The 10789-nt window shown below is 41.4% G+C and overlaps 1 protein-coding gene across 1 annotated transcript; it reads left to right on the top strand.

Moving 5' to 3' along the window:
- Positions 1–1103: 1103 nt before the first annotated feature.
- LOC146647639 (Krueppel-like factor 6) lies at positions 1104–9132 on the top strand. The gene is made up of 4 exons (XM_085389187.1): positions 1104–1421; positions 3687–4269; positions 5214–5337; positions 6248–9132. Exons 1-4 carry the CDS (start codon positions 1320–1322, stop codon positions 6297–6299), a joined length of 861 nt encoding a protein of 286 aa, XP_085245313.1. The 5' UTR covers positions 1104–1319; the 3' UTR covers positions 6300–9132.
- Positions 9133–10789: the final 1657 nt, after the last annotated feature.

Genomic DNA, 10789 nt, shown 5'->3' with positions numbered 1-10789 from the left:
TAACACAGATTAATATTCATGTTTCTTTGATCTCTGGGAGGAGAGATGTGGGAAAGCAAAGCAATTTACATTCAAAGGAGTGAAAGAGGTAAATATATTTCTGGGAGTGTGCCAGAATGTATTTATAACGTGTCATTTTAGAGTAGAGGTATATTGCCGTCTTGCATTAGGAACTCTCACCATGCACCATGGGTGGCAACACTGTTTTTAACCTGTTCTACTTTCCCCCTTCTAGAGGAAATAAGTTGATGCGGTTTTACAAGCAACTACAGTCATACACTTTTTTCCTGCAAAAGCAGTACGCTCTTAAGAGAGCCACAGGTGACTGACATTAAAACGCACACATCCGCACACAGCGCCTGCCAATGTGCATCATTCCCAGCAAAATCTAACCTGTCCCTCACGCTATGCCTCAAGCTGCTGCCACTACAATAACCCGCACAGCATTATGTGAATAATCATCTTTATGGCAACTCTATTATAACTTAATAGCTTATTAAATTGTCTACACTGTCACAGAGAGACTCATAATAATGCTCATGGATCTCTGGGCAGCCATGAAAAGATGAAGTCTATCACATTTGTTTCGCAGAGCACAGAAATTGATCAGGTTCTTGATGATCCCCCCGAGTCTGCAGACGCGTCTGAATATTGTTGTCATGAACTTGCGTTTTACAGGCAGGAGAGCAATTTTCTTTACAGACTTACGCTCGTATGATTCATAGCGCAACTCGCCAAGAGAACGAGAGTAACTAGTGCGTGTGTGAGGAAATAAAGATAGCCATGTCTATTTAGAGACGGACGCTTCTCCTGCCGCTGATCCGGAGCGGCTGACGCTCAGAGTCGAATCAGTAGAAAACTCAACTTCCTCGTTGTGGTAAAACAAGAGTCTCGCTTATATACGGTTCTAAAAATAGCGCTGATTTAGTCCAATGGGAGCCAGAGAGGCTTCTAGCTCTGCACCAATCACGGCACACAGGATGACTCTGCTCTCGCTCGTTATTGGTCGGAAGTGGTCTGGTAGGCCTTTGTAAAGTTCCTGCAAGCCCATTGGTAGACGTGCCGTAACGTAATGTAATCACATGGGGGTGGGTTTGCCTGTAATTTTGAATCGGGGGGGAAGTTTACAGTGCGCTGACGGACTTTTGCAGAGTTCGGTGTTGTGCGCTCACGCTCAAAACCTCCACTGGAAGTGCACGACTCCAGACTAGTATACATGCAAATACAGCTAAGACTCCAGCTTCTCTCTGAACACATCAGGCTTCGTTTCCTCACAAGCTTGAATTCGCTTATCCTTGTGGCTAAATCTCAGGAGTGAAATGGATGTCATCCCTATGTGTAGCATCTTCCAGGAGCTCCAAATTGTGCACGACACTGGATACTTTTCAGCTTTACCATCTCTGGAAGAGTATTGGCAGCAGGTAGGCTGACGACTGATTCCAAACACTCGATTCCTCAGTTTGACAGATAGTGCCACAGGCTCATGTGTGAAGTGCCAGCAGAGTGCGTAATTTCCAGAAACTTGTTTTAAGTGACAGCTGCGCGCCGACTGGCAAATGTCAGAGTAGTTTCATGTAATGTGAGCGCGCGTTTGATTCAGTAATGCAGCTAATATAAATTTATTTCTCAAAACTTGGTTTGCCTCCGGTTATAGGGGAAATGGTGCAAGTTCCCCTCGTGACAGATCAGTATTTTTTTAGTATGTTTGTAAAAATGCAGACTTATTACGTGTCTTCTTTAGTTTTTTGGCGCATTTCATAAAATATGCTTTAAATTAGTTGTACTTTTACAGTATTTTCTGGTGCTACGGCGCGCGCACAGTTGTTCAGTGGTGGTTTGCTCGTATTGTGGACTCAGGCATGCAGGTTATACAGGCACATCGGTTTGTGATAAATGAAAAACACGCCGTGTTGCAGATTTAGCGAGTGAATGGCGAGCCGTGCGCCTTTGCGCGTATCTCCTCCTCCTGACTTTCTCTCTGCCTGCCGCTCACTCCCTCTTGCTGTCACACGGACCCACACATACAAATGAGAGTGACAGACTGTCAGAAAGAGAGAGAATAAGAGAGAGGCTGGTTTCTATTGAACAGTTGCTCGACCAGGCGGCCGCCTGGTTGACAAAACAGTGGAGTTTTACACTGGTAGTGACGGGAAGGGTACAAGTCGCTTCTTGCTCAGATTGGGAAATGAATTGGCCTTACTCTTCAGTCTTCGCTGTCTCCCCGTCTATCAGATATGGCCGGGCTTCATTCCAAGTCGCCCTCTCAGGCATTTAAAGCTCGCCTGGGATTTATCCAGCACTGCTGACAAGAAACATATGAAGTCAATGCCTTCTTTTTCATTCCCAAGACACGAAGATTTTCCCATGATAGCCCTCTTTTAGAATATATATATATATATATATATATATATATATATATATATATATATATATATATATATATATATATATATATATATATATATATACACACACACACACACACACACACGAAAGGTGTTTGTAGTTGCTGCCTGGTACCTGTGGTTTAATTTTATTCCATCTCATCCTCCATCTCTAGATAAGCTTTATTTATTCAGTATGGTATTATTATAATATTTTAAAAATGTTGTTGGTGAGATTTGTCGTTCTTCCTTTATTTTAGCGTTTTGTCAAGTGATGCTTGTGCTGCCTGTAACCAGATCAGCCAAAGAGGGATAGTCCCCTCTCGGATAGTTTCATTTTCATTTTGACCCTATAAACTTCCAAGCAACTAGGAAAATGTCAATTTCTCTCTAAGGGAATAAATAGTTTTAGGAGGAGTTTGGAAAAAGTCCGAAAAATGTATTTGTCCCATGACCTCTTGGATCCAGGTTTCCTCAAGCTTTGGCTGCCACTGTTCCAGTCAGTTCTGTTATAATAACATTTGGCTGTAATTTTATATTTGCTTCATTAGGAAACTGCACAGGCCTGTTTGTGGCCTTCGTATCTGGCCTGTGCTTGCTGACTGCAGAGGGTTAAGGAAGTGCTCTCTCACTTCCTTTTCACAGAAAACAGGCCCACAATCCACAGTGGCTGTTGCAGTATTCATGCCAGGCTTTTTATGAACCCCCATGAACCAGACCTCCCTCCACTCAGTCCCTGGTGTGCTATGTTATTTCTAGCAATGCCTCCAAATGCATTATTAAATCCACATTATGTTGAATAATTGATAGATTTAAAAGATCTACAAGCACTTCCCTAACCCAATGGGGGGCTCTGTAGCATATGTAAATTTCATGACCAACCTCTGCACACACCTACACACATTCAAACCATGCCTGCGTTCGTGGGTAAGAGCACCTTGTTCTTGCAGTCTCTCAGAAGGAAATGTGGTGCTTGTAATCCTCCCTGATATGGGCTCAGAGAACACACTTAGAGTGTACTTGACTATCCTCTGCATAGGACATTGTGTCTTACTTCATTCCTGCAGGCAGAGAAGAAACAGGGCTGGTGATGTTACAGTGTCACAGCATACCCCCTTTTTTGCTGCTGCTTAGAATAAATACAGTGCAGAGGAGAATACCGGAGTCTTGTGTTTCCTGTAAAAACAAATGGTCTTTTTTGGTGGTTTTAAGGACTTTCAGGTTGAATGTAAGAGTTCTGTTACACGCCTTTGGCTCTGTGCTCCATTGAACTCGTTTCTATCTTGTCTTTCATCTACACAGACATGTCTCGAGCTGGAGAGATACCTCCAGAGCGAGCCTTACGTCTCAGCCACAGACCTTAAATTTGAGACCCAGGAAGACTTGTGGAGCAAGCTGCTGCTTGCCTGCGGGGACAAGTCAAGTGAGTCGGACCCAAAGATCACCCACATTAAGGAGGAGGAAGACAATCAGGATAGCCAGAACCATGATGCTGGTGGTTTCAACTCCGATGCCAGCAGCGAGGCCTCGGACAGCTCAGAGGAGCTCTCCCCTACCCTCGACTTCACCTCCAGCTCTTTAACTGATATTCTGGCCGACAACGGCGATGACGTGGCCTCTGGCATCATCAGCACACCACCATCCTCACCTGAGCTCGGCAAGGAGGGCTCTGTAGCCCAGACGTGGATTGGGATACAGACAGTGATGCATTCAACAGGGAAAATAAGGGCTGGGGGCATGGAGAGGAGCCTGGAAAGGTCAGGTCTGACCAGCGGGGAGGCATCACCTGACGGGAGGAGGCGTGTGCACAGGTGTCACTTCAACGGATGCAGGAAGGTGTACACCAAGAGCTCGCACCTCAAAGCACACCAGCGGACACACACAGGTAAACTGGCCTGACAGTGAGCCTTTCAAAAGTGACGATAGCCGAGCTGAAGCGCTGAGTTATTGCTCAAAGTTCTGAAAAAAATACTCCCACATACTTTGAATAGTTTGTCAGGAGGAATGCCCTCAACTATGACCTAATTCACACAGAGGAACATGACTTCATGCAGGGCAAAGGGAGGCGGGGAGTGCGTGAGAGAGGGAGAGAGACGCGAAGGGGAGGGATGTTCTTTTGTGGCCGAGTAGCACCCAGAGGATGTGGATCCTGAAAACAAATCAACAGTTCTCAGATTTCACCATGGGAAAAGCTTCCGAAACTCGCTCATTTGCATACAACTTCCCAAAAAAGAGAGAGAGAGAGAGAGAGTGAAACATTATGGGAATCTGACATTTGCACTGTTTTGTTAGAGGCTCAAATGTGAGCAGTTTCCCTTGTCACCTTTGACCTCTGCCAGGCTGTTTACAGCTTGGCCCTCCATTAGCAGAGGAAGTCACATTCCTAGCATCGTTCTCCAGCCACGTTAGCCACATGGTTAATGATGGTTAATGGTCTGTAGGACCATTAGGAACAGTCTCTATTTTTTTCATGTAGCTCGCCCCCTGTTACATAAGCCTTCTACTCTAACAGCTTCTTACAGCTGCATACCACAGCTCGAGGCCCACAAGGCACGAGGTTGTTTTTCTATTCATCTTACAGTAGTCAGCCTAATCTGCTAACCACCTGCACAGGATCATATTTATTTTACCTCCTGTACTGTAAATATTGGCTGTATATCTGAGAAATTGTAGTTTAAAATATTCATATTATGATTTAGAAATTCTTAACTCTCTGGTAAACCTGCAGAGGCTGCTTGAATAGCTAAGTAAATGCAAGGTTCTGAACTCAGATGAAAAATGACATGGCTGGCTTTAATATTTTGCTTTTCTTTACGTTCATTCTTGTAGGCGAGAAGCCTTACAGGTGTTCATGGGAAGGCTGCGAGTGGCGCTTTGCACGAAGCGATGAACTCACCAGACACTTCAGGAAGCACACTGGAGCAAAGCCATTTAAATGCAGTCACTGCGACAGGTGAGATGGTTTTTATTGTCATGTGTCACCATGATTAGTCACATTTTTTTTTGTTACAATAGCAAATGCCTCTCAAAACAAAGTGCTGTAAATTAATTTAACCCCTCTTCATAAGAACTACTCCCCTTCTTTATATTTTGAGTGCCAAGCATTTCTTTACTGACAAAGAAAGCAGCAAATTAGTTTATCAAAATGACATGCTAGTGGGAGGGATGAATGAAGGTTAAGGATGAAAATGGTTGAGGTCAAGGGGGTGGATAAAAAGAGTTGAGTACAATGGATGGGAGGAGTGTGATGAGACTGAACAGCGTGAAGTTTGGGTCTCTTCTACCAGGGCGCTATTTAAAACATCAGCCAAACCTATACAGACTGGGATAAGGGACTAGGTGGAAGGGGGAGGCATGAGCCCATTCTTTCAATCTATCACGTGTTCATGTTATATAGCACAGAGAGTAAGAATAGTATCCAATACCAAACAAGCAGAATAAAATTGGCTGCATAGCCATAGGTACTTTAATCTAAATGGAATCCAACAAGCATCTTTGGTGGGTGAAAAAGAAGCTTTATATTGTTTGTTTCACTGGTTTCACATGTTAACAAACCACCCCAGGGTTCTTGTGTTGATTAGCGTCTCGGATGGATGTGTGAACATTCTCCTTCAATTAAAAATGAGATTTTTCATTTCCTTTCCCTTCATCTCCTGCAGCCGAAGTGATAGCTTTGTTTATTACAGTGTTTCGGGGTTTTTTTGGTCTATTAACTGATTCAGTTGAATTTAGAAGCATTTTACTTAGTCATTGTAGCCTAGTTAGTTGTTAATATAAGCAACTTATTACCTTCAACAAGTTATAGTCATTTGTTTAGTTCTTCAGTTTAGTGGCTGGATCTGATGTTTTTCTTCTCTTCTTAGGTGTTTCTCCCGTTCTGACCACCTGGCGCTGCACATGAAGAGGCACATCTAAGATGGTCTTCATGTTGAGAGCTCTGAGGGATGATTCGGGTTAATTGTCCTGACCTGTGGAGATCAGCGAGGCCGGTGTGTCCTGGGAGCGTTAACAGGGGCACCGTCGTGTTCCAGTCAGTGGAAAAACATGAAGCAACGCAGGCTATTATTTGCACCATACTTAGTGCCTCCAACACCTCGCTGTGGTGATTGCTCTTGAAAGGCTTTTATGGAGGAGCAGGAGGGCAAAAAGAGACTCCAATATGGGAAAGATCTAGGCTGGAGAAGATGGGAAGAGACTCTTCTGTATGGTGTTCAACGCTTTATTCCTGGAGAAATTTGGGACTCCAGGGGTTGGGGTGCCATTCCTCCACTGACAGTGTGTTTGCCTGTGCGCATGGGGACTGTGAGTGCCTGCAACTGGATGCCTGTGCTGGCTTTATGGAGTGGATGGAGCTTGCATTGTGGAACTGCGAGTGAATGACATAGCAAGGGTGATGTTATACTCGGGAGGTTTATTTTTCTTTTTGAGGGAGGGTTATGTGTTGTCTCTCTAAGAATGAATGCAAGCAAAAAGTTCTGTCTGTCATGACTGATTCTGTCAGCTGTGGAGAGGAGTAGGGGGGTAGTTTAGTGGGGCTGATTGGATAGAGATTGCCCCCTTTCTGCCTGGAGGTGAAACTACAGCTCCCTGTCTAAAAATGGGAGGTTGTTTTGTTTAGTGCAGCTATTAAATGTGCAATGTATTACGTAGCCTGTCTCAAAACATACACGCTATAAAGCTCATTTTGTTTTCCACTGTGTAAGCTTTGTATCTTAAAAGGAAAAAAACAAAAACAACAACAATTGTGCACAGTTATTGCCATTATATCAGAAGTTGCATGGGATCTGGGGATGTGTTGCTCACCTTATAGGACAACAAAATTCCATTCAAGAGCAGCTACCTTCATAATACTCAGTATCATAGTATTGTACAAAACACATAAGGCAGTCATTTTGTTTTGCCATATTTTTCTTTCATTCTCTTTATAAGTTGGGGATACCACTGTTTGCAAATATTTTGATTGTGGGATTTTTCTTCCTTTTTCTTCACTTTTGCTTTTCTCTTTTGTTCTGTCTGTAAATGCACTGTTGACCTTACCGATGCCTTATGTAAGTGGCCTTGTCCTGTTGAATAGATCACTCTGTTATACATACACACATACACCAAATGACCATTGCGAATGCAGTTGTGCGTTATTGAATAGCTTTATAAAGGCTCTGATCCATACAGTTGCACCTTTTGCCCTTTTCCCTTGCGACAAACTCCTCTAAACTCTTGAATATTAAAACAAAAGTAACTATATCAGCTTCATAATGACTGCCATTTACACGTCTGTGTTAAATATATCATAGATATTTCAGAACTAAATCATAGTCTTCAAAATTATCCAGATCTGAGACAGAATTGTGGAGAACTTGGAAAAGCAATTCACTTTTATATTGATTTACTACTATGTAGTATACGATTGCGTGGATGCACTTCAGATTAACTGTAACTTGCTGTCAAAGGTACAGAGTCTTGGAAGCACGTTCTCATGAAATGTTGTGTGGTCAGCCACCGAGAGTGGCAAATCAAGATTTACTGCAAAGGCAACATTTACATTGGGTCCATTATGTCAAGCATATACTCTCAAAAGCAAAGGATGACTCATTTAAAGTAGGCTAATGACCACAATCTCAGTCACGAGAGTGGTTTGATATTGGATGTTTCGGGAAGTCTCACCTCCAAGGTGAGTCAGTGTCTTTACTCAGTTCTAGTTTTAACAGCCCACAATCTGACTTTACGGTACAAAAAACCAGTCCAACCAGTTCAGCTGAGCTGTGTTTCAGAGCTAGAGGTCTGTGCTGGTAACCTAAGCTGAGACAAGGACAAGCTGTTTGTACCAACTTCACTATGTTCATGTTTCAACATGGGTAACATGACTTCGTCACACTTCTCAGTGAGCTGAAACAAAAAAATCTGATGAGCGCACAAGTGGATAATCTCATGGCCACTTTCTCCACTTGTAGGAATATTTTGGCGTTGCTTTATTATACACAAAAATTATGACAGATGGAACATTTTAGAAAGAACATTCATTCATTCATCAGTTACTTAATGTCTCACTTTGTCAACATCACAGGTAGCCTTGTTAAAACTCAACACGTCTCCGGTGAACCTGTTGAACATTCATTTGTCTGCAATGTTATTTTTGTTTTTACACTGAGAAACACAAAGACATGTTACATTGTAAACTACGAGAATTTTGTAAGGAAGCTTCTATTTTGAACAGGTGTGGGACCAAAAACAAGTGCAGTGTGTTGTTTCCAAATGTGAATGATAAAAGGCTAAAGAATTATTGTAAAATAGATGCACTCCATACTCCTTTCATTTGCTTCTGTAACATCTTTGTTTTGATTTTTGGGAAAAAAAATAATAAAGTCAGAAAAAAAAATGTACATTTTAAAATGACATCAGTATCGCCTAGACCCGTGGCCTATCATGTTTAATAGAGAAAAAAAAGAAGAAAACAAGTACTTTCAGACGTGAATTGTTCTGGACACTTGAATTGTAATAATTTTGAATTCTGGTGTTCACTAAGTATTACGTTTTTTTATTTGCCATGTCATTTTTTCCCCAACTTGACCTGCAAAGATGCCCTATCTTTAGCTAGAGAATCTTTATTGGATAAACATGGAAAATATGAGGCTCTATTTTTGTTCATTTTATGGCATAATGAAATTTTTTCATTTGAAATTGTTTTGTAAAATAGTTTCTGTATGAATGTATTTTTTATTGGAAAATGGATAAAAAGACTATTGGTTCTACACGTGTGTTTTTTTGTCTTCCATTATTATTATTATCATTATCAGAAAGAAAGCGTTTACTGGATATTCAGCAGTGAATATCCAGGTGAACTATCGCACCAGGGTCACACTGGCAGGGTTTCCGTGACTATAACCAGGATAAGCGCTTTTTAAAAACTTTTTACATTAAAATTTGAATTCTTATTCCAGTGGTTGTCAAACCTAAGCAAAAACATTGCATGGTGTTTGTTTCATCCCTAACTGGGTAGTTTTTAGCAAACATTGCACAGGTAAATCTGTTTGGGACCATTTTCAGAGACAGAAAAATAAACACTAGTGGTCAGTGAGCCTTTAGGGTAGCAGTGCGGATATATGTGGGAAGGTGCCTACAGCCTTTCCATGAACACATACACACTAATATGTGATGTGTTCATGGAAATGAAGGAACCAGTCACCCAGGGCTCATTCATGTGCTTTAAATAGCTTTGGAGAACAATCTGCTTGTTGTATTATCAACTCTCTGACTATACTTTTTCCACATCCAATCGTCTATGTGCTCATCTTTTCAGCATGCCACAGTACTGTGTCCTGTGTTTTTTTGAATAGATCTGAATCCAAAAACAGCCACTGTAATGCTCTACAGCCTAATAACATATATATATATATAATATATATGTGTGTGTGTGTGTGTGTATACACACACACACACACACACACACACACACACACACACACACACACACACACCTTTGCAAAAGCTTTTAAAACTTCACAGTGCATGGCTTTTGGCTCACAGTGTCCCGGACACCAATATTTCAGTGCTTCAGACAAGATGAATGGCCCACGTATATTTCAATATAGGATCATAATTCTTTTGGTAGAAAATAATTATACCCATACAGCAACATTTTCATTCAGGTAGTAGCTGCAGTTTTCTTGCTTTACCACAACCATTCAATGTGCACCTTTTATTAAAAACCATTTACCTGTCACTCTTAAACTTTGCATGTGATGCTGTGCTTACGTTAGCCCAAAGATCTCTCTGTAGGTTGCAGGCATCATTGGCATTATACGTAAACTCTTCACTAGATTTTACTCCCAACTTTCCTTCAGTCCTTGTTTTATTTTGGGAATTGATGGAGCATTAAGGCCCTGGAATAATTTTCACATCACACAAGCAGATATGCCAGGCTTTAGATTCACATATCCGTAACACACAGAATATCAGCAGGCACATCTTTTAATTGCAAGTTTAGCAGGGCAATGATGTATGTATAAAGAATACTTCAAACAAGTAGCACACAAAGGCCAACTAGACTGGGACCTCGACTTCATTAATAGGCCAGCTTGATATCTCTGACCAAAATAAGGAAAGTTATGTTTGCATACATTTTACTGGTAATACTTGACATGATTTTGCTGTAATTTGTAAAAAATAAATAAATAAATAAATACAAATTAAAGAGATAGTTTTAATAAAATGTTGTTACACATCCCAGATCGCTAGTTTTTTGTTACTGATTTAAATGTAGGAATGTCAAATAAACATTTTGTGCTCAGTGAGGGTATAGGACTCACTTACATGTCATCATGTTCTCAGATCTCAGCAATCCCTGAGTACAATGTTAACATAGGGCATAAACGCTGTTAGTCATAAGCTGTAACAAATAGGAATTGTAA

Source organism: Rhamphochromis longiceps, linkage group LG18 (genome assembly GCF_057381845.1).
Source record: "Rhamphochromis longiceps isolate RC_006_pf linkage group LG18, R_longiceps_female_GT1.1, whole genome shotgun sequence".
Taxonomy (NCBI): domain Eukaryota; kingdom Metazoa; phylum Chordata; class Actinopteri; order Cichliformes; family Cichlidae; genus Rhamphochromis; species Rhamphochromis longiceps.
The sequence above is the reverse complement of the archived record's forward strand: the minus strand, read 5'-3'. Positions and strand labels throughout refer to the sequence as shown.

Bases quoted from the DNA above. Each gene is read 5' to 3' on its own strand.
- LOC146647639 (XM_085389187.1), top strand. From the start codon at position 1,320: ATGGATGTCATCCCTATGTGTAGCATCTTCCAGGAGCTCCAAATTGTG. The intron at 4,270-5,213 runs GTAAACTGGCCT...TCATTCTTGTAG, and splicing joins ACACCAGCGGACACACACAG to GCGAGAAGCCTTACAGGTGT. The intron at 5,338-6,247 runs GTGAGATGGTTT...TTCTCTTCTTAG, and splicing joins AAATGCAGTCACTGCGACAG to GTGTTTCTCCCGTTCTGACC.